The sequence below is a fragment of the Papaver somniferum genome, chromosome 1 (genome assembly GCF_003573695.1).
Source record: "Papaver somniferum cultivar HN1 chromosome 1, ASM357369v1, whole genome shotgun sequence".
Lineage (NCBI taxonomy): Eukaryota > Viridiplantae > Streptophyta > Magnoliopsida > Ranunculales > Papaveraceae > Papaver > Papaver somniferum.
The window spans coordinates 169,709,179-169,734,053 of record NC_039358.1 but is presented as its reverse complement, the minus strand read 5'-3'; the positions used below and the strand labels follow the sequence as shown (position 1 = coordinate 169,734,053).

The 24,875-nt window shown below is 36.4% G+C and overlaps 1 protein-coding gene across 1 annotated transcript; it reads right to left on the bottom strand.

Annotated features, from left to right (window-relative positions):
- Window positions 1-14,492: 14,492 nt before the first annotated feature.
- LOC113307739 (28 kDa heat- and acid-stable phosphoprotein-like) lies at window positions 14,493-19,552 on the bottom strand. Its single transcript, XM_026556188.1, has 8 exons — window positions 19,217-19,552; window positions 17,582-17,619; window positions 16,899-16,967; window positions 16,683-16,766; window positions 16,550-16,584; window positions 15,304-15,389; window positions 14,939-15,004; window positions 14,493-14,842 (listed from the first exon to the last, which is right to left on the bottom strand). Exons 1-8 carry the CDS (start codon window positions 19,281-19,283, stop codon window positions 14,808-14,810), a joined length of 480 nt encoding a protein of 159 aa, XP_026411973.1. The 5' UTR covers window positions 19,284-19,552; the 3' UTR covers window positions 14,493-14,807.
- Window positions 19,553-24,875: the final 5,323 nt, after the last annotated feature.

Below are 24,875 nucleotides of genomic sequence, written 5' to 3'. Positions count from 1 at the left end.
CAATGAGCCTAAGGCAGTGAAGTGACATCAAGGAAGTAAAGGGAATCAAATAAAAACAAGAAACAGTAAAGGAAAGAGGGATTTTGGGTGAATACTAGGGATTAGATTCCACCATTTCACCTAGACTAAGTTATCCTAGTTCCACATAAATCTTGTCCCTTGTATAGTTATCAGTGAGCTTCTTGGCTCAACTGACTAACTAGATGGCAGTGGAGGTTCTATGCCTGCTGCTCATCAAAGGGTTGGGTTAGAAAGGAAGCTAAAGGCACTAAGATAATTCTAATCCTAGTAGTAGTTGGGGCTCTCACACTGCAACTACCCACATAGAAGCCACTTAGGTGTTTTAACAACCTAAAGGATGTTCTAATCACAACTAAAGTATTCATCCTAAGTACTAATTGTCTGATTTAGAGTACAACTAGTCAGAGGATTCATAACAGACAATTAAGCATGAGCTGTGGCACAATCACATAGTGGTGTTCTAACTACAATGCATACATGATATGCACTGTGAGAGCAAAATGTAAAGTGCTTTGATTAAGACTATCCTAAACATTTCAAGCACAACAATAATTATGTTTATAACTGAATGAAACTTAGCAATGGATCAAAGGGTTTCCTCATCACCCTAGTTATGAGCTTAGAACATGGAAATTAAACTTGAAACAACATTTCATTCAAACAAAACATGAACTGAAGATAACACAGTTGAGGAACTGGCTAGTCCAGTCCTCTTGAGTGAAGCTCTGGCTAGCCCAGGCATAATTCTACACACACCCACATCAAGCTACTTATAGTTACAATTTATCTCAAAGAAATCCCTAATTTCAGAATTAGGGTTTTGGAAATTTAGGTCAAAACAATCTCAACATACTTCTCTGAATTGTTGTCCCCTATGAAAATTGACGCCAACCAATGCTCTGAATTTGTCTATGCTACGAACCCATCAATTTCTTGTGTCTCTGAAAGCCGTCTGCCATTTGTACTCAAACCCTAGTTCTCTTAGATGTATCTCATAGGGTGAATGAGATAGAGGTGAGAGAAGTAGAGTGGTGAGTGATGTTTATGGGGGAAGGGTGGTAGAGTGGTTGTGTGGTTGGAGAGGCTCGAGATGGTGAAGAGGTACAGGAGCTCGAGAAGGAGAAATTGCTGGGCTCTGCAATGGTCGGGGAAAGAAGGGTTTTTGGGTGAAAACGAATGTTTGGCTCGACTGGTGTAGGTGATGGGATATTTGATGATACGGTGTTGGGCGGGTTCAGTGGAGTTTGATGAACAACGAGTGGAAGGCGTTGGATCATCAACTTCAGATTGGATATAACAGCAAGATAGAAGAAGGCTCTAAGCGACCGTTGGATTCTTGATACAACGATTCTGACGATCCAGATGAGAGTTAGGTGCTATAGTGTTTGACAGGAGGTTCAGACTTTGATGCACAATGATGAAGCGACCATTGGATGACAAGATGGATCCAATATGACGGCTCTCATGGAAATGGGTATGGATAATGGAAATGGATTTGGGTAAGGGTTTTGGGCCTTGGGTATGCCAAGCCCATATCTTCTTTAAGAACAATTCTTCCTCTTCAAGCCCACTTCTAGTTGATCCTGCTCTTTTTGCTCCGTAATTCATCCAAGCTTTATTTAGTACCTAAAAATACAAAATTAATTAACAAAAATATTTATTCTTGAAAACAATGAAAATACAGAATATGGGATAAAATGTAGAGTTAATGCACAAAAGATGAGTTAAATGCCAAGAAAAATATATAGAAATATGCACTTTTTAGCACTCATCAAATACCCCCAAACCTGAATTTTACTTGTCCTCAAGTAAAACAAAACTATGGAAATCCTACCTATACCACTGTCGCTGGTCTCTCTAATGCATTTAGCGTATGCAATAAGCCTTTTAAACCACTAAGTGTCCCTAGTGGACGAGTGAAGTCTCGTGAAGGTTTGGTTAGAACGTACCTACAAAGTTCTAGGACAAAATATAAGCTCATATTCCATCAAATGTGACATGTGCAAGACAGTTTAAGCTCACAGCAAAATGGAGATGTCAATCTAGCTATCTAAGGCACAATCCTAGCACTGATAACAACTAAAGACACGTGATAAGAGTGTAAAGTGTATCTACACATGTGTAAAGAAAGATCGGATGTTATGACTACTAATCACCAAGAGATAGTTTCTCAGGCTAAGAACCGAGGTCAAAATCTAGCTAGCTGTCCGGACTTTACGAGAATTGTGAATGAGTTGGAGGTATTTCACAATTACTCGCGTTGTACATAAATGGCATACACCCTTCCTTGCTTATTACAATAAAACAATAAAAGATGACTCTTTACATGACTCTTATTTACATTGACTACTCTCTTTTATTTTTGGAACAAGAGAGGATGGAATTGATAAATACTTGATTTTTTTTTAATTTTTTTTCTGATATTAATTTATTTATTTTTTTGAAGAAGGAATTGATTTTTACATATGGTAGCTCTTTTGATACATAACAAAAAGAAACAAAAAATTACATGACACTTTGCAAGAGGTAGCCCTTTTTGATGCACCCAGTCAAATTCTATGGTTGCTTTTCTTAACGTATCCTCCAACTTCTATCCCAGCCAACCAAAGAACAAGCTAGTCAAGTCTCATTCAGTATTCTAAAGTGATTGGCAACTAAAACTTCCGATCAAACACCTTGAAGATCGAGGCTATACATGTATTGGTAGATCGTGCGCGTGCAAGTTTCTTATCACATGTGAATTGTGCTAGAATCAGGGTGCCTAAATATCTAGACTAAGAATCCTTATGTTTACATACATGCACAAGAGTCAACATTTCAAGGTAAATGAGCTCCATTTTTATGTTTTTTCAATTTTTTTAATTTTTCATTTTTAATTTTTCATTTTTTTTTTCCAAAAAGAAAGAGTTCTATTTTTCGATTATAGCATGTTATCAAAGTATCTACTTTTCACCCCCAAACCTAAACTAAACATTGTCCTCAATGTTTCTAATGATAAACATGATTATAACAGATACCATGAGAACGATGCTAAGTGTAGAAAAAGGAAAGAGATTACCGGATATTGGCGAAAGCAAGTTTTGAACTCCATTATTCAAGGCAAAAATCCAACATATTTCAGCCGAGATCATATTGGATTAGCAAAATATATATAAAAGGAACAAAAGGGTTTTTAAAATTTTTATCTACTGGATTATATACAAAAAATTCACCATACACTAACAATCTAAAGAGTTGAGGATCAACCCAAAAGACGAAATGTAGACATTTCAACAGATCCACACAATAATAATATGATAGGCATGCAAGTGAAGCTGTGAAACAAAATGAGCTACCCCCAAACCTGGATTTTTCAACATATAAAATTTTGGATACAAAATCTCGCAGTTTTGGGGGTTCATCATGCACAAGGTCTAGCTCGAAATGAACTTTGCTAGGGACGGGCAAACATGCTAATTCCAACTGTGGCTCCTCAAAGATATTATACTTAGATGAAAAATAGTCCAAAATGACTTGGGAAGCACACAGTTCCAAACCTAGGTTGGGAATTTTCAGAAAAGTTGGTTTGACAATATCGGTACAAACCAAATCTAGGTTGGGTGGAAGGCCATTAGATTGTGACTCAGGCAGGACGATAGGCACATCATTATTAATCAAATCAATATCTCCTAAGTCTTCTACAAGTGTCACAACATGCTCACATTCATCAAATAAATTAGCAAGTCCACAATCAGAATCAACATCATCAACATATTTATTCTCATGCATCGGCAAATCAGGAGAAATATCACAATGTGACCTAGGTAGAGAATCAGACACATCAAATATATTTTCATGCATAATAACATTAGTGTCTACAGAAGATTCAACTATTCCTATGTCATGCTCATCTTCACAGAATAATTGTACGAATCCCATGTCAATATCAAAATCATATGAATTACAATGAGTATTAGAAAAAACAACATTCATGAAGGTCGAGGGCGAGAAGCCATATGTTATTGAACCAACATGTTCCACAATATTTTCATGTTCTTCTAACATATCATCAAAATCATCATCATGGTAGCATGCATATTGGTCCTCATTAACAGTGGTGGTGTCATTAGTCGATTCATGTTCCTCTAAATTAGGTTCATATTCAACATCATTTACATGAATGGGACTAGACACTTCATTGGGGACAACATACATTTCCTCATGAATTTCCTCCTTTTGTAGGTGAAGCAAAATCTGATCTAAACATGCCTGAATTCGTGATGTAGATCTATCGAAGTTTTGCTCACTGAGTGCTTCTATGGTGGAGTCTAAATTCATGGGAGTACAAAATTCTTCATGTTCAAATTGTGGTGATTGGTACATGTGTGCATGGTCATTAGGGTTTATAAAAGATTGATCGCAACCCTCAAAGGTTTGATTATGGTCCAATGACTACCAGCCTCACAATTTATGGGCATTTCATACCTTGGATTTTCTCTAGATTGCCTAAAATTATGCAAAATATGACAATTCTCAACAGGGTGGTCTAAACTACCACATGCGGGACATGCATAGATTTCAGGTTGCCTAAGAAAATTAGATGTGACAGATTCCTTATGTGATTGCATTTCTAAAGCTGCGATTCGAGCTTCTAATTGATCCACAAGAGATGATTGTGTGAGTGACGCACTAGCAAAATGTTCATTTTCACGTTGTGGCGAATGATGCATGTGTGAATAGTTATTAGGGTTCATGTATTGAGGCTCGAGACTTTGAAAATGTCCATAATAATTCCTATAACTATTGACATCATGGTCTATGGGAGTCTCATGACGTGAAGTATGTCCATACGCAAGTTCTCTAAGGGATTTGTTGTATTCCCCAACTGTAGACCAAGATCTAGACATGATTGGGCTCAAAAGCTAAGTAACTATGTTACAAAGCCCAAAATTTGGTTTTTAATGGGTTTGGATTTTTGGGAAAAATTTGGTTTTTATGGGTAACATTTGGTTTTGTCGGGTTTGAAAAAGAAATTTGGTTTTTAATGTGTTTTAGAAAATTTGGACTTAATGGGAAAAGAAAACACTTTGGTTTATTGGGTTTTGAAAACTTTGGTTTTATGGGATAAAAGGCCAAGCCCACTGTTGGGTTTTGGAAAAATTGTTGTGAAACAGAGCCCAACTCTCGGCCTAGAGTTTGGGTACACGGCCCACTAACGACTTCAGCAAGCCCGGAAACTAACGAAGCCCAGCTGAGTTGGTAGGTTCAGTTAAACTTGTTTAGGTTGTTTGTTGGGTTTTTGAAACCCAAAATTTTGATAGGGACAATCCCACAGTTAAGCTTAAATACAAACCCAAAAGTTAACTTAAATTACAAGCCCAACAAAAAAATGGAAAAAATTATTACAAGCCCACAAATTAAAAATGGAAGCCCACAGGTTGGGTTCTCTTAGTGGGTTGGGCTTACTTGCTTAAGCACAGCCCAGCTGCTCTGTTTTTAGTTGCACAGCCCAGTTGGGCCTTGTTCTTTTCCTTAGCTTGTGTAGCCCAGTTGTGTTTTGGTCTAGCTACAGCAGCAGCAGACAACAACACCAGATCAACTCAGCAACAGCAACAGGCTTGGCCTGGCAGGAAACAGCAGCAGCACCAGGTCAGTTTGTGGCCCTCACAACAAGGTCACAGCAACAACAGCAGGGGCAACAGCTTCAGCAACAGCAGGGGCAACAACTTCAGCAAAAGCATCTGTTGGCAGCAGCACCACAGGCAGCAGCAGGTAAAGCAGCAACAGGTCCTTGGCAAGCAACAGTTCAGTTGGAGAAGGCACCTGTTACTCAACAGAGTTATCAGTTAAGAGCAAGCTACAAAGAACAGGAAAATTACACTAGATGCTACACTAAATGCTCATGCAGGAATGCAATGCAAAGATGAATATGCAAGTTATGATGCAGGAATGTAAGCAAGAAAACAACTTCAACACAGCACCAGTCCCCCGCAGCGGCGCCAAAAACTTGGTAGGCTTTTAAGAGTGTAAAATAAGAGCAAGAAATAAGCCTACTTGTTATACCTGCAAGTGCACAGGGTCTGTTGTAGTAGATGTGTGCAAGTCAGGGTCGAACCACAGAGACTAGGTGTGTGTGATTGAAGGTTTCCTAGCTAAGCTAGATCTCTAAGTGTAGCAGTGGCAGTGAGCTAATGAAACAAAGGCAATGAGCCTAAGGCAGTGAAGTGACATCAAGGAAGTAAAGGGAATCAAATAAAAACAAGAAACAGTAAAGGAAAGAGGGATTTTGGGTGAATACTAGGGATTAGATTCCACCATTTCACCTAGACTAAGTTATCCTAGTTCCACATAAATCTTTTCCCTTGTATAGTTATCAGTGAGCTTCTTGGCTCAACTGACTAACTAGATGGCAGTGGAGGTTCTATGCCTGCTGCTCATCAAAGGGTTGGGTTAGAAAGGAAGCTAAAGGCACTAAGATAATTCTAATCCTAGTAGTAGTTGGGGCTCTCACACTGCAACTACCCACATAGAAGCCACTTAGGTGTTTTAACAACCTAAAGGATGTTCTAATCACAACTAAAGTATTCATCCTAAGTACTAATTGTCTGATTTAGAGTACAACTAGTCAGAGGATTCATAACAGACAATTAAGCATGAGCTGTGGCACAATCACATAGTGGTGTTCTAACTACAATGCATACATGATATGCACTGTGAGAGCAAAATGTAAAGTGCTTTGATTAAGACTATCCTAAACATTTCAAGCACAACAATAATTATGTTTATAACTGAATGAAACTTAGCAATGGATCAAAGGGTTTCCTCATCACCCTAGTTATGAGCTTAGAACATGGAAATTAAACTTGAAACAACATTGCATTCAAACAAAACATGAACTGAAGATAACACAGTTGAGGAACTGGCTAGTCCAGTCCTCTTGAGTGAAGCTCTGGCTAGCCCAGGCATAATTCTACACACACCTACATCAAGCTACTTATAGTTACAATTTATCTCAAAGAAATCCCTAATTTCAGAATTAGGGTTTTGGAAATTTAGGTCAAAACAATCTCACCATACTTCTCTGAATTGTTGTCCCCTATGAAAATTGACGCCAACCCATGCTCTGAATTTGTCTATGCTACGAACCCATCAATTTCTTGTGTCTCTGAAAGCCGTCTGCCATTTGTACTCAAACCCTAGTTCTCTTAGATGTATCTCATAGGGTGAATGAGATAGAGGTGAGAGAAGTAGAGTGGTGAGTGATGTTTATGGGGGAAGGGTGGTAGAGTGGTTGTGTGGTTGGAGAGGCTCGAGATGGTGAAGAGGTACAGGAGCTCGAGAAGGAGAAATTGTTGGGCTCTGCAATGGTCGGGGAAAGAAGGGTTTTTGGGTGAAAACGAATGTTTGGCTCGACTGGTGTAGGTGATGGGATATTTGATGATACGGTGTTGGGCGGGTTCAGTGGAGTTTGATGAACAACGAGTGGAAGGCATTGGATCATCAACTTCAGATTGGATATAACAGCAAGATAGAAGAAGGCTCTAAGCGACCGTTGGATTCTTGATACAACGATTCTGACGATCCAGATGAGAGTTAGGTGCTATAGTGTTTGACAGGAGGTTCAGACTTTGATGCACAATGATGAAGCGACCATTGGATGACAAGATGGATCCAATATGACGGCTCTCATGGAAATGGGTATGGATAATGGAAATGGATTTGGGTAAGGGTTTTGGGCCTTGGGTATGCCAAGCCCATATCTTCTTTAAGAACAATTCTTCCTCTTCAAGCCCACTTCTAGTTGATCCTGCTCTTTTTGCTCCGTAATTCATCCAAGCTTTATTTAGTACCTAAAAATACAAAATTAATTAATAAAAATATTTATTCTTGAAAACAATGAAAATACAGAATATGGGATAAAATGTAGAATTAATGCACAAAAGATGAGTTAAATGCCAAGAAAAATATATAGAAATATGCACTTTTTAGCACTCATCAGCTCACGAATCAAGTTGTTACCACTGCTAGGGTGAAAAAGAGTGATTGAGTTACTAAAAAAAAATTTGAGAGCAGACCACCAGACCAACCGGAATAAAGTCAATAAAGTCGACCACTGGTACCCTTGTATATGCCAGTTGTGTTGACCTATAGTTAGGATTATCGACCACTGGTTCTCTTGTATATGCCAGTTGTGTTGATATTAGTTAGACTAGTATCTCAGTCCATTAGGATAGGTTCATTTTTGCAGTAGCCTTCAGACAGATATGGGAAACACCGTTCACCTTAGTCAACATCAAAACCATCTATGTTTTTCTCTATATCCATCTCTCAATCTTCCATGTGATTTATTGACTCCGAATATTAATATCCATAGTGCAACTATCTGAGTAGAGCTTTGTCACTTATATATGAATTTTAGTATGCTTGAGTGCAAACTCGTGTACATCAATTGGAATTTCGCATCAGGGTACTTCCTCCTATAGTCAATAAGTATGCCAACCAAGGAGATTCTTTAGTGCCTTCCAAGTTTCTACATAGATAGCTAGGGTCTGGAGTAAAGGTTTTGTGGGTATATCTCTTGTAAGCCCTCCCGAGACTATAACTCGCCACTAGGGCCACCTAGGGGTTTAAAGGCTTGTTGCACATGCTAAGTGCAATCGCGATGCCTGCGACAGTGAGTTAGGATTTTATTAGATTTACTCGAGGACGAGCAAATAATAAGTTTGGGGGTATTTGATAGACACATTTTTGTGTCTAAATTTATCTCAATACTATATATTGTTGGCACTCAATTTCGTATTTATTATGTTGTTTTATGTGTTTGTAGGTATTTTTGGGCAATAAACGTCTTTTAGAGAAATCGTCTTGAAAAGTTGCTAAAGGAACCTCCGGAGGACACTTGCTATTCGGACCCCCATTTTGGATAAGGGGAACCCTAGTGATAAGGGGCATCCACCACTATTTGCACCCTGGAGCTACTATTTCCACCCCACGACTTAGTGCACCCCTACTCTGGTTAGGGGTCGCACCTTCTTCATTTTCAGAAAACCAGGTTTTGGCGGGAAAAGAACCTGTCAGCTGCATGAATTTCAGGGAAGGATTTGGGTGCGATTTTGTTGGATATTTTCGTGGGTATGGTTTGTTTTGGGCCTATTTTGATTCAACAGGGATGTTAGTGGTGTTGTGAACGTAAAAACAGGATGATTCCACAGTATCTCGGCTAAACAGGGGAAAAGAGAAATTCTCGATAGTTTATTGTAAGTTTGGAAGTTACCTGGGTTTTAGCCAGATGTATAATATGAGAAGATCATCTCTGTTGGATTCGTTTTGAGTTTGGAGAATCCAGCAGCCGCGTAAAGATATTTCCATACCTTCCGGTGAAAGAACAAAGAAAGAATATCGGGTTTGGGTTAAACATTTGGAAATATCGTTGTGAACAAAGAAAGATATCTTCTCTGAAGAATTCATTCTATCTTTACGAGTTTTGGACTGCAACAAAAAATGCGTAGGAGAAGAGAAAAAGGAAATAAATGATTCCCGAAGAAATATTTTCCGTGGAAGAGAAGAAAAGAAAAAGAAGATATTCCCAGGAGATTTTTGGTTGTTGCATACATATAAATAGAGACCGGAGAAGAACAAATGGCTGGTCGAGAGTTTGGAGTAGGTTTAGAGCAACAGAAATCAATGCAGAGCGATTCTGCAGTAGCAGCAGAGAAGAGGAAGAAGAAGAGTTGCAGACGACATATCAGAAGTGTCGTTCTCAAGAACCCTAATCTGAAGAACATTAAGTTGCACAGAACAGTCGCAATCAGTGTCTCATATTTAAACAGTTCTGTAACAGTCGAATAGCCACGCATATCTTCAGTTAGCTACACCTTCTGTAACAGTGAACTCTGTAACGCCAGTACAGCGTTGCAGATTCGCCGAGTCATATAATTTCTTCAATAAAAACACCTTTTGAGCCATGATTTATTATTTTGAGCGTGTTTTCACCATGAAGAGCTAAACCTCACCACTGGGATGACGGAGGAAGCCTAATATCATACTTGGGTAATTATATCTAATTCTTATATGACTTTTGCACTAATTAAAATTGAATTATGATTTTGATTAATTAGTTGTCATCTCGTTTGACGGGTCATGCTTGCTTAGATGTTTTGATGTCCCATGCTTAGGATTTACAACTAATGTTTTGGGAATCTGCCTTGGCGAAAATAAGAGTCCATGTCTTTATTGATCTATAATTGTTAAAAGAATTAATATTTGAACCTTATGTTGTGAGTTTGGTGGAATCCTAAGTCCAAGTTTCTCCCGATACTGCTACCATATTTTTGTATATATTTATTAGAATTAGTATTTAAGTCTAGAATCGAGTCTACACAAGTCCGAGTTGAACGAACTTTACTTACCACTTCAAAACTACACCAACTCACTTTTGTAGGATTTAAAAAAACAATAATAATAATAAATAAATAATAATAATAATAATTGCACGATAAACTCCAGAGCCTAGAAACTTGTACCAATTCAGGATAACACTAACCAATCTAAGTGGATGGAAACATCCTGTTTGTAGGAGTTGAGGGACCCAAAGTAAGAATCTATTCATAAAAGGACAGAGCTCATGTGTTAGAAATAACATGGTAGTTGCCACCTTATCTCGTAGTGGTCATACCGCTTTCTGTTTTTATTTTTGCAAATCTCTAAATGATTTGGTGGGGCACTAGTATCCCCTTGATTTCCACTAGGATGAAGTAGAGTGATTGAGTTACAAAAGAAAAAGACAAAAAAAAATAGACCAATTAGACCAATCGGAATAATACTAAAAATAAACGATTGAGTTACAAAAATAAATCGACTGTTGAGACCTTTTTATATACCAGCACAGTTGATCTAGAATTAGAATTACCGATCGTTGGGACCCTTGTATATATCAATTGTGTTGATATTAGAGTTTAGACCAGTATCTCAATCCATTAGGATTCATAGGATTTATCTTGGCGTTGACGATCAAACAAATATTGTGAGAAACGCCCTTCACCTAAGTCAACATCGCAAATCATCTATCTCTTTGATTCCGTATATTAATGTCCATTATGCGACTATCTGAGTAGAGCATGCTAACTAAGGAGGTTGTTTAGTGTCGTTCCTAGATTCTTCGCATGTAGCAAGGTTTTGGAGTAAAGGTCTTGTAGGTATACTTCTTGTAAACCCTCACGAGATTATAACTCGCCCGATATGGTCATCTATGGGTTCAAAGGCTTGTTGCACATGCTAAGTCCAACCGTGATTAGTACGAAAGTCATTAGATTATGATCTCATTGTGTTTTGTTTTTGAGTATTTTTATTTCTTGTTTTGCTCATTTTGGAGTAAAGGTCTTGTAGGAATACCTCTTGTAAACCCTCACGAGAGTATAACTCGTCTGATAGGATCACCTATGGGTTCAAAGGCTTATTGCACATGCTAATCCCAATCGTGATTAGTACGAAAGTCATTAGATTATGATTTCATTTCGTTCTGTTTTTGAGTATTTTTTATTTCTTGCTTTGCTCGTTTTGGAGTAAAGGTCTTGTAGGTATACCTCTGGTAAACCCTCACCAAACTATAACTCGTCCGATAGGGTCACCTACGGGTTGAAAGGCTTGTTACACATGCTAAGTCCAGCCATGATTAGTACGAAAGTGATTAGATTAGGATTTCATTTTGTTTTTGAGTATTTTTATTTCTTGTTTTGCTCGAGAACAAGCAAAATTTAAGTGTGGGGAAATTTGATAAGCACGCAAGTGCGACACAATTATACCCATATTTTCAGTAACTAGGTCTCGTTAGTTGCTAATAATATTGTTTTAGGCATTTTAAAGGTAATACAAGCAATTCTGATCACCTGGGGAATAAACGGTAAAAGTGGGAGCTTAATTGGCGTTTGCGACAAAATAAACAATGTTGTTGCCGACGGCACGAAAGCACATCACGGCCAGGATGAAAGGAGAGGGTGTGGTACATCTGCAGTTGCTAAAAATGGATAAGCCAACTGTGATATACCAAAAAAAAAAAAAATTGCTTCCAACCGGTCGGGTTACGACCTGTTTGGCAAGCTCCGAAACCAGCCTTTCAAAAAAAAAAAAATCACGACCAATTCGATTTCACCAAGCCAATGTCCATCAATTTATCCCAAACTGCTTTATAACATGCAAACATACTTCAAGTGTCATCAAATCCTACATGCAGTAGAACCTCTATATATTGATACTCCATATATTAATAACCTCTACATATTAATAAAAATTTATGGTCCCAACTTGGGCCGGTGAGAAATAGTAATAACCTCTTCAGTTTAATATTAATGATTTTTTCTAGTTCTGCCTTAAAGAATTTACCTCCAAATAGTAATAACCAATCTTATATTATAAAAAAAGTGGTGCTTGTGTAGAATGACAAATCCGACCATCAATTTCGTCATCCTAAGGTCCAGACCGAGAGTTGGGGCAGGGATATTTTCGAGCATCGGATCAAGTTTCCTGATTTTGGTACGCTTCCATTAATAAATTTGTTTCCTGACATGTTCTATACAGACATGCAAAGAAGTGGTGTTTGTGTAGACTGACAAATCCGACCATCAATTTCGTCATCCTAAGACCCGAATTGAAAGTTGGGGATGGAATATTTTCGAGCATCGGATCAAGTTTCCTGATCTAGGTACGCCTCCATTAATAAATTGGTTTCCTGACATGTTCTATAAAGACATGCTTGGGTTTAAACGGATTTGATTATGCGGCGACCCGTTTCTGTGTAAAGAAGGCTTCACATCTGTGTCACCATGCGTGGGTCCTGTTGTATCTTATGGTAGACAATCCCAGAATCGAACTCCCACTACGTCTTATTTGTTAAGGCTTTTCCACTGCATCTCATGTCATACCCGTTTGAATTCAATCTGTAATGACTACCCCTTCTATTCCATGTGGATTATACTCCACCTCATTCACTATTAAGACAAATCTCATATCACTAGCAAAAGAAAACAACAACAACAAAAAAAAAATTGTAAGTTGGCACATGCAACCAATGCCGCCATATACAAATTAACTATCATTGAGTTGTTAATCTGTCACTTCCGTCGTTAAAGCAATTACATGATTCATGTGCTTAGTATAATTTTAAGATGCGGGGATTACGTTTGAAGGATTTTTAAATGTTTTACGGTTGGGTACCCTGACCGATTTGACCAAACCTACAAAGTATTGATAGGAAAAATCTCTAGCTTTCCAACCGGTAGGAGCATATAAAAGAATCACTATCATCGATTCTTCGGTGATAAAAATGTGAAATAAAGAATGACCACCAATATGGGCACAACTGTTATCTATTACTCCAATAAAATTTATGGGCCCACAGGCGAGCGGTAAGTCCCGACTAATTTGACCCGATTACCAAAAACAGCGGGCCATATGCTATGACAGATTTATGGGCTCGATCTTTGAATTTCAACCTAATTATGATTAATTTAATAATTTCAATTCATTGCCAAAAAACATTGGAGTTGCAGGTCCTATCTAACTTATGGACTCACGAGCAATTTTAATGTGGAGACCACAATTGATCTTAGATTACGACCCCGACTGATTTAACCAACAAAATATTTACGTGCTAAGCCTCTAGATTTCCTACCCATATCCCTAACTAATCTGATCCAACCAACAAAACACGCTACTATGACCCGACTAACTAACACACTATACCAAGACAAGACTAACTAAAATATCGGGAACGTCCTTAATGGTCGGGGTCGCAGGCCCCGACAACTATGACCCACTGATTAATTAAATATCCCAACAATTACAGGTTGGCCAAAGTTTTGTGGGAGGATACTGACCATCCGACCAAACAACAAACAAAAATCGAAAAAAGGTTGAGTCCTGGCCGTAGGCCGGGGTGATACCTAGTATTATATATATATAGTTGCATTAAATTTATGATTAAACAAAATACTTATCTATAGTTGTTTGGGAAAAAGAAATAATTTTTTTGATTACTACGACATCTTTTAACTTGTGGATGCGTAATATCTCATCAACATAGACATCTTCTTGCTGAAGCTAAAATATTTCCAACTTGCCGAGAATGTTTAAAACTTGCAAGTTTCTTGAAACTACAAATCCCGAGATATATACATGCATTTGTATATTGGAATTATAAAAATGTATATACATCATCTAAATACAACTACAAATACATTGCACATACATTGACCTTAAATTTCACATTTTCTATTGGTACCTCTCTGTATTAATAACCTCCTTATATTAATAATTTTGTGGATGCCCAAAAGTATTAATATAGAGAGGTTCTACTGTATCATCAAATCCTACATATCTTGCCACTGTTGCCAATGGTGAGGGGTAGTTCGATACCAGTTGGCAACCTAGTATAGATGTATATATTATCCTACCTCAAAAATAAAATCATTGTATATCATCCTACCTCAAAAATAAAATCATCACATATCATCCTACCTCAAAAACAAAATCGGTACAGCCCGCCCGCGTCTGTCATAAAAGTCTGACAATTTTAATTATCACCATAACAACGCCCAATATTTTAAGTAATAAGATCGATTTTTCAAATCAAACACAACCATAACTAGGACATAACTGAACATTTGTGTAACTAGTTTTGAGAAAGAACTTAAAAATATGCTGAGGGTCATGGATTTTCTCTTTTTTTTTTTTTTTGATTTTTGCTTCCACGAGAAGGGATGAAGGACAGCTGCTCCCAACAAAGTTTTAGTGGCAGCGCTATATATAAGATTTTATTTGCCAGCTTCAACCTTCTTCGACTCTTTTGCTGAAAGAGAAAGTGATGAAATCCGGTCAGTTTTAGAGAACAAATGTGGAAAACTACAATAAAACCAATGATGAATTAGGGGATTGACCAACTCACCAGCTTTCTCTTCTTCTCGTTTCTTAGCAGCCTCTGCCCTTTGTTGTCGTATCAGTTCCAAACGCTCTGCAAAACAAAAACAAAAAAGGGAAGTATAAAGAAACTACTCGGAATACAGAAGAGTATGGGAACCTGCTAATGACCAACAGACTGAAAGACGAGTCAGTAAGCAATATGCATAGCAGAGAAACAGATGAGAGTACAGCATCTGTAGCTAAAGGGTCTCCCGCGTAGGCGGCCAAAAGAAAACCCAAGCCCACTAGTCCTTCTAGACATTCGCACCCCTTGGTCACCTAGAGACCACCTAACGACATAAACTACTCGGAATACAGAACGAAAAAGGTTACAACTTTCCACAAGCTTACCCAGGTCTTTTTTCGCTGACTCTGTTTTCCCCTGTTCCTGCATCTTCATCCATCGTTCATGAGATTTCTGTTTTTCTATCTCTTCCCTGAAAACAAACATTGGTGAAAGTGTGATAAAAATGACAATCCTATTTTTACAATCAAACACATTTTGAAAATGATAAATGATAATCTTCATTTGAGTATATAAACAGGATCATAGCAAGTCCAAAGATGGTACAGCCTTGTCAGGGACTTTCAACTTAGAAAGTTTACGTACCTGTCATTTTGCAGAACTTAGAACACTCAACAAGAACTACTTTTACAGAAAAGAAAACAAATAATACCATTTTGTGGCTCTTGTTTCCCATACTTATTCACTTAAGTATAAGAGATCGTTCATTTAGACAGAATGCTTGATATCGGTACATATATTTTACCTATAATTGTTTCTTCTTGGCAAACATCGGACTGCTAAACTATTAAATGGATTAGGCTCCGACAGGTTTAATTCGTATGTTTCACAACTAGCGAAAGTATAAGCAATAATGCCACTCAAACAACATCAAGGCCACTCGCTAAACTGTGCTAAATAAAATTTACAGCTGCTCATGAGCAGCAAATATGGCAATAATAACTGAAATCTATTGGCAGAGAATTCAGAGGTCACTAAATATTTAGAATACGCTGAAGCATTTTCTTGTATGGAATCTGACAAGATCATACGTAAAGAAGAACGAACTACTGTGCTAGATTAAATTTACAGCTACTCAAGCGCAGCAATTTGGCGATAAACATAACTGAAATCCACAACTTTGCTAGATTAAATTTACAGCTGCTCAAGCGCAGCAATTTGGCGATAAACATAACTGAAATCCACAACTTTGACAAAGAATCAGAGGTCACCAAATATACACTTCCGTAATCTGACAAGATAATAGGTAAAGAAGAACGAACTAGACAATTCCTCAAGCTACTACTGGAAAATTTCTTTGGGCCAAGGTAAAAGCCTCACCCTCATTTATGTCACATGCACATAGCAGCAACACAGAGCGATAACTTAGTTTTTCTAATCGTTTTAGTAGGTCGTTAATACGTCAGTATATATTAGCTTATGAAATTCTTTTGAAAATAGCTTTTGTTATAATTGTATTAGATTTTTGAGTGTCTGCTAAGAACTTTATTTATTACGTTCTGCTAGAATAGTTGTTTCTTTTCCTATTGCTGTAGAACAGTTGCGTGGAGGAGGTAACGAGAATTTACAAACCTTTCACGCCTTGAGAGTTCAGTCGTTTTCTCGAGCTGCAAAATGAAAATCACAAGAACGCCAAATATAAGCTTCTCATAATGCAAAGAAAATCCTCGAGAAATTTATGATCTATTGCATGTGAAATACTTACATCAACATCTCTAGCTTTCAGATTCTTCTTCTTTACAATATTGGGATTTGAAATCTCGATAACTCCCTCAGTGCCCTTCCGCTTCTGCAAAAAAAAAGGAGGTGATAATATAGTTACAAATTAGATTATTGGTATATTTCAGATCCAAAGTATACACTGGCGATATATTTCATATTTCATATAAGAAGAAGATAATTGCCCCAGACAAATACAGACCTCGGATTCATCTCCAGACTCCTCTTCAGATTCTGATTCTATTTCTTCTTCTACCTCTTCAGCCTCCTCCTGGTATTATCAATTAGATCGCATTTATCATCAATACAATCGAATTGAAGAGGGAAACAGACAACGATAGGCGAATATCAGCAGCTTGTAAAACCTATAAATCAGGATCTACTGTAAGGCCGGGGTAACTACTAGTAGGACAAGTATCCATTTTAAGAAAATATGTTAAACTAATTATAGTAACCAGCAGTTGCAGTAAAATTTTATCTGTGCCTGATACGACCAGAGTTATCCATTAATACTTTGGCCTACTTATGTTACATGCTTCATGCTTGGTATCAATAGCAGCTCACTACAATTATGAAGCTTGTGATGGAATGATGGAAACTGCTGGAGTTCAATCACTGCACAAGTAGTGAATATTCGTCTAGACAAATCTTTCATAACTCAGTGCAAAGAAAAACTCATCAGCACCCAAAGACAGTCTACAAACATCTTTCTAAATGGTTACTTGTTTTCCCAAAGAAAATCTTCACGGATAAAGGCGGCAACAGATAACAATAAAAATGCTAACATAGACAAATAAACTCTTATCAAAGTGAAATAAACTGCGTAACACTACGACATGCAACATAAAAGTAATGAATGATAAAGGGAGAGACAGAGAAACGTACTTGTCTGAAAGTGCGAGGACGAGAAGAGGTGCCAGCAACTGAAATAATTCAAAGCATCCAAAAATCATCATTAAATCCAGCAGTTGATTGTTCCGACATTAAAAAAAATATTTACTTCATAGAATACTCCAACAGATTAACCTAAGTTCCTTCAAGCAAGAAATAGCATCCGTTTGACTAAAAAAATGTACCAAAAGATACAGAAACTGAACACCCAAATGCCATCAGGGACTTCCTAACATTCTCAACAGCTAAAGAGACATCTAAAGTTTTCACTTGATCCGATAACATCAGCAAGGTCTGTCCCCTTGTCATGCTGCAGTTGCATCTTTTCTAGACAACAATATTCAAATAACCTAAACAATTTATGCACAAAAGATCTCTTTAATTCTCTGAAAGATACGCATTATTATATCCACAAAGCCACATTTTCTGCATTACCGAACAAACTTTGCTGATATTCAAATGGGAAGAGGCATGTACAACAAAACGTATCTGAGTTACTAGTCAGAGTTTCCCCTTTACTAGTCATGTACAACAAAATGGGCAGTTCTTATTTACCTAGCAGTTAAGATTGATGCCAAAAAGTTAGTGGCATTTAAAACAGTGAAAACATGGAATTAGCATGACCACATCCTAAATTTGGACGAGTAACATGCATCATACTTCAACCCTTCAATTTATATAGATCCTGTCTTTCTGATCGCTGCGTGCATGGTTTCAAAAAGCGATCTGGGGCGCATACCAGGGAGCGGTTTTTTGCGCCCCGGACATTTTGTGAAGCGCTTTGTGATTTGGTTAGGCTTTGAAGCCTAGTAAGCCAAGTTTACAGGCCCTAGAGTCTGTTTTCTATGTACATAAACCAAAAAAAACCTAAACTGTTTTGTAAAACGTTTCTTCTTCTCCTATTATTTGCCGTTCCTATTCTTCTATTTTTCTTTTCTTATGCCTCATCATCCTTTACTCATCAAACCATGTTTCTCCTCTTATGTGATCACCATCTATTCATCTTATTTCGTCTCCTATTTTCATGTCGACAGCTTCTTAGTTTCATATGGATTTTATAGTTTTGTGTTAGGAAGTTTCTTATACATTTATAAGTATTTCATATTTTGCGACGCAGCGCTTTACTAATGCATTTATAGGCGCTTTATGCTTTACTAAGAGAGTGCATCCCTTTACGCTTTCGCTATTTTAATCTTTGGCTGTGTGTACATGAAAGAATTTTCTTACTACCAAACCATCCACTTAGCCTTACCCACACCTTTTCTTAGACCAGTACTATTACTCTCACCTTTTCTTGGTTTACTAAAGACTATGAGTCAAGAAACTACTGTAAAAAAAAATAAAAAATCTCACGAGTATAAAATTTAATAATTTATCACCACTTAGTAACTCACCTATTCCACACGAGATATAGATTTTGAGATTCATTCACTTAATTTTTGGTCAGAGTCAATCAAAAAAACTATACAATTTTTGTTGTAAACCAAGCTCACATAAACTACTAACAATAGATCTATTAAAGATATTACTCGAAAACTACTTAATCGTAAGAAGAAAAACAAAAACCCTAAAAAATTCAATTGAAAATATGAATACGAATAGGGAGAGATAGAGAGAGAGTGTACTTACGCATCTCTTCCGGGGTAGAGAAGTGTCTCCTTCCAGTAGGTTTACCCTTAAACTTTCCTCTTCCCATCTCTCTTTCTCGAAGAAGTTCAAATCAACAGTTAAAACCCTAACAATATGAAATTGTTCGTAATAGAAGAGGAGAATTTCTCTTCTTTAATGGCAATGGGAAGGGATTGGTATGAATTCCTCACTCCTATGATGGCGTTTCCCTTCTCTGTCTATGGAACTGATTCCGAAACCCTACTAGAATCGAATGTTTCCTTTCTATCTTTCTTTTTTTAGGAATATAAAGTTGAAAAATAAAAGATACGATTGAGAAAGGAATTCGACGGCTAATATTAATCCAGTTTAGTTTGGACTATAGAATGTTTAGACCAATTATTCAGGAATCTGCCTAAACTTATAAGGGGTGTCCCAAAGTTTAAAATGATTAATTCACCCTTTAACTTAATTTAAAATTTTATCGTAATCAATCTAATGTAATTCATTAACAAAAAAAAAAAGAAAAAACGATTTTTGATAGTCGATTTTCTACATTTTGAAAATTTTCTCATCTTCCCTCCTGCACTCCATAACTATTACTTGCTCGTCGCTGATAATCATCGATTTATAACATTTTTATTGCCGTTTAGTCAATTATTATGAACGGCCTCTCATAAGAAATCACAAAGAATGCGGTAGTAAATCCGAGCATTTTAGCGGTTGTAAATCTACCTAATTGTAGCAATGTATGTACATTTGCAAGTATTTTCACACAAGCCCATCAATTTTGATTCTTCTTTGATTGACAGCTTTGAATAGTAATCATCAAAATAAGGTGAAAAATAAGAAGTTACAGACAGAAGTTCGGTTAGGAGAAAAAAAATTCAAACCTAATTTTATAAACCAAAGTTTAGGAATTCAAGAACACGAAGAACACTTCGATTAGGAAGACTTTATTAGGGTCCTAACTCCTAAGAATAGTTATTGCTCGCATCAAGGTCCTCCAAAAGCTGCAGATAATTGGACTACCTTATTTCCAGAAGTATCTTGTCCTCGTCCATCACTAACTTTCCATCAACAACTTTCTTTCTTGTCCCTTCGAACTCTTTCTTCGTTACTATCTTAAACTGCCTCAACCTCTTCATTCCTTGTTATTTTCATCATGGTTCATGTGTTTCGTACCAGGTTTAGAATCGAAAAATTAGGTAGTCCTAGAAACAAAACAAAGACTACACAATGAGGGATCCTATGAAGGCTAAAATTTTACTGTCTGGTAAAGGAAACGTGGTTTATTTGTTGTTGTTTTCTATCTTCTACAAAACAAGAAAAACACCAATAAAACCGTGCAATTTCTTCTTCAATTTAGCCCTAATAGAACTTCAATATTTTCTACTGATTTCATTTCAAGGGAATATCTAAAATAAGAAAATCTAAACTACACATTCACACGGAACAAAATTATCTTCAAAATATCATGACATTTGGAGGTGTATCACATGTGTTGAATTAAGTAACAAGTAAAGCAAATAAAATGCAAACAATATGTTATATATTACCATAAAATTCATGAATAATATGGTGTCCGAGCATGCTTAACAACACCGTCAAATTACCAGTGATCATGTGCATTTTTCACATGCGCGTGGGGTTTAAATATGTGATTTGAACTTTAAAATTCTTTACATTACTTTCATTATTCTTATTCAACTGCCACCCAAAAAATTTATTGAGATTACTTTGTATACTCCGTCCATTTGTTATTTAAGTACGCTTTGACTTGTCAAAACATTCAGGAGACCATAATATTTTACCATACCACCTTCAACCATTTACCTATTTTGTTTTGCTAAAAATGTAAGTATTAAAAACTATCTCAAATTGTCATGAAGATTGTAAATAGGAAATAAAAAAGGAACGTTAAAACATATCCAAAATTTGAAAACGTAACCAATGAATAAAGGAACAAATATTCTAAAACTTAAATTGTGAAATAAAAAAGATCTTTATACTTATAGAGTATAAACGTTATTAGGAATTTAATTTTTAGAGCCAAATATATGGAATTAGCATATACTCGAGAGTTTATTGGAATAAATAAATATATAAATAGAAGTTGGACACAGTTTCGGAACTGACGAAAATGAAATAGAGGACAAACATAATAAAACGGAGGGAGTTTTTTTGGAATATGAAGATAGAACTCCCGCAGTTGTTTTTTCCATATCTCAAACTGAGAAATTAGTGAATGATTACAAGTATCTGTCTGATTACACTGATTGACTTGTAGACCGGGAATCAAGGAGTTCAACTATTGAATGAAAGAACCTTGACTATTGAACTAAGGAACTTCACGTTTTTGTGATCTTGACTTAGTTTTACCATACATTATTTCATGGTCTTTTGGTATATAATTATTAAGGAAATCGATAGATTCTTTTTAAAGAAGTTTTTGGAACATTGGACAGTCTTTAGAGAAGTTTTCTCTGGAATCACTATTTAATCTAGGTTGGCCTAAATATATTGATTCCTAGTTTTTAAAAGCTAAAAATGTTCAAATCCTTTGTTATTGGGAGCTATAAAAAGATTCCAAACTTGTGTTCTTTACAAAACTTAAGAGATGTTATACCAAGTATGAAGAAAGATATTGCTCAGTTAGAAAGAGACCAAGAAGTTAACTCTTAAGACTAATAGACTAGTGTTAGGAGATTTGCGTTCCTTAAATAAAAAGGTTGAAGGCATAAGAAGCACTGTTGCAACGCGATAACTAGTTGGTTGATTCGTTTTACTTTCACTGAAGAGTTCGAAGTTGCATAATAAGTTAGTTAATAATTATAGTTGTGTCGTATGTTTAGTGTTTTTATAGACTGAGTGATAGAGGTTTTCTACTATTTGTAGTTTTGTCCTTAACAAATCTATGTGTCAACTACTTCTGGATTTCTGCATTATAATTAAGAGAGTTATCATTGTGTTAACAAGTTACGGGTCTGTGATATAAACCTAATTTGTTTTATTCTTTAGGAGATATATCACAACCTAAGGGTTTTGGTTAGATCAAGATATTAATTGGTAATACTCTTGTATTTAATCACTTCCAACTACCACATTCTCCTCATTATTCCTACTCGTGTATCGATTATTTCTTTCCGACTTCCAAAACCATGCGATAAATTGTGATTGAGCTGGTCGAATTTTTCGAATATGGTTTCAATGAGAGGCAATTTATAATAAAGATAAACTCAAGATATTCTTTTCCACACATTTTTTTTTGCATATGTATTTACTATTTACTGAAGTTATCATCGTCAGTAGCTGACCTAATTCTTTGAAAAGACGAGGGTATCCAAATATACCTCAATCTAAAACTTTTCCACCTATAAGTCCTTTCTCCGAAACTGATTGTCTATAGACTGAGTCGAGACAGTACAACTAATCGTTTCACACTTCGTGTGATCGTTTATGGATACGAGATCGAGACAATACAACTACGAAGTATGTTTACTTGATAATTGGTTCGGACTTAACCAAACACAATAGGATTGCTATCAAGTAAATAGGAATTAACGTTTGTGTAATTTACTTTAAATTATAATAACAACAATCATAATTGCGGAAAATAAAGTAAATAACACAACAAGACTTTTTCAACGAGGAAACCGCAAATGCAGAAAACCCCGGGACCTTGTCCAGAATTGAATACTCTCAGGATTAAGCCGCTATACAAAATCTAAACCAACTTCGTATAGTTGAGACCAAGAAACTAAACCTATAGTTCACCTAGTTCCTTCGGTATCCCTGCGCCTCCAACTTGCAATAAGTCACGCACTTGGAAAAATTCCTTTGGTTCGTATTCCAAACAGTAAAGGAACAACAAATCTGTTTGGTAACAACTCTTTTCAAACAAGTGATATGAGTTTGACAAAAGGCTCTTCCGTTTATCCCAATAAACTCCTTTGTCGGGTCCTTAGATCTATCTTTTCAACAACTACCAAAGTAATTGTTAAGATTACGCAATCAATATTTTGAATCACAAAGAAACGTATTGATATCGATCTACTCAACTAATCAATCCAATATATCACAAAGATAAACCGATTATAGTTGGATCCCCAGCCGATCAAGTTTTTTGCACACCAAAGATTATGAACCCAAATCAGAAATTTTCTTCGTCTTCAAATCTTCTTTGATCTTCAATAAACACCTGCACACAATCAACCTGAATCTCTTGTGATCAATCACACACAGAACGGAGTCTGTTAGCAATGGATTATCACAAGACGTCTTTAGATCTACAAACAGTCTAAAGATCCCCGTCGAAACTTCCATCTAGTTTGAGTGAATCTTATATCATAAGAAAGATTCTCAAGCATAAACAAATTAGGTGCAATCAAAGTTCAACAACCGTTAGTCAATCAAATCAATCGAAAACTAATAATAAACTGCAATTATCTAGTTTCCCACCAACGGTACTCGTAGATCTCCCAATCCCAAAGAAGTCTTTAAAACGAGCGGTCGTAAGAGATTTCGCCTAATTATGGTACTTTCCTCTCCGAACAGACGGCTCCACCAGTAACAACACAACTAGGTAGTTTTGCTGGCTCTGAGGATTAGTTTGCTTGAAATGCAAACTTCAGTATTTATAGACAAGCAAGTTTGGACACCAAGGAGTTTCCAAAACCGAATATTCCCAAAGATATGCAATAAGGGCAAAATCGGTTTTCATAATTCCTAGAAATGCTTTGTCCAAATATTGACCAAAATCTCAGTAGAAAATCTCCAACTAGTAAATGCACATTACTAATTTTTATTTTCTAAAGATATGCATTTTAATTGCTGGAAATTAAAAGCATATAAAACTAAAAACCTTAATTAAAAGATTCTCAATTTATTTCGATCCGGGATTCTCCTTTAGCTATTAAGGAATATCTTTGAACAATAACAGATAAGAGTAATTGCACATGTTCAAAGTATGTCGACATCTTTACTTTGTAAATCCTTTTTCATATTTACAATCTTGGAACCGATTTGCCACACTTCCGACCTCCAAGAACTATGTGATTGATTATCCTATCAAATCACCATTAATTGGTTTCACGGTTCTACCTCAACATAAAGTTTCGGTTCTACCTCCAAGTGGGTACTAGGATCGGTTACACTAGTTACCATAAAAACTAAGTACTAGGATCAGTTACTACTTCTTATGGTAAAACTTGTGATCGGTTGACCAAGTTATAGGATCGGTTACACCAACTTACTAAAACTTGTTAACCTACTACAAGGATCGATTACACATTTTGTGATTAGTCCCAACCAAGTTCTAGGATCGGTTACCCAATGACTAGGAATGGTCACACCAATTACAAATATCGATCATACCATCTCAGGTGATTACTTAAGATCGGTTTCACTAATAAAAGTCATACCAATACAAAAATCAGGCCTTGTGAATAGTTTTACCAAGATACATAAACAAGTTATGAGCGGTTATACTAAACACACATATTGGTAATTCAAAAGATTTGCAATGAATAACAATACCAATAAGCCTAGCGATTTCCCTTTCTATTAACAAAACAAGTTTATGAATTTACTTCCTTTAAACGAATGTAAAACATTGTTTGTTGGGACGAAATCTTCACCCATACCCATACATAATCACAATAGCATTCATACGATTATG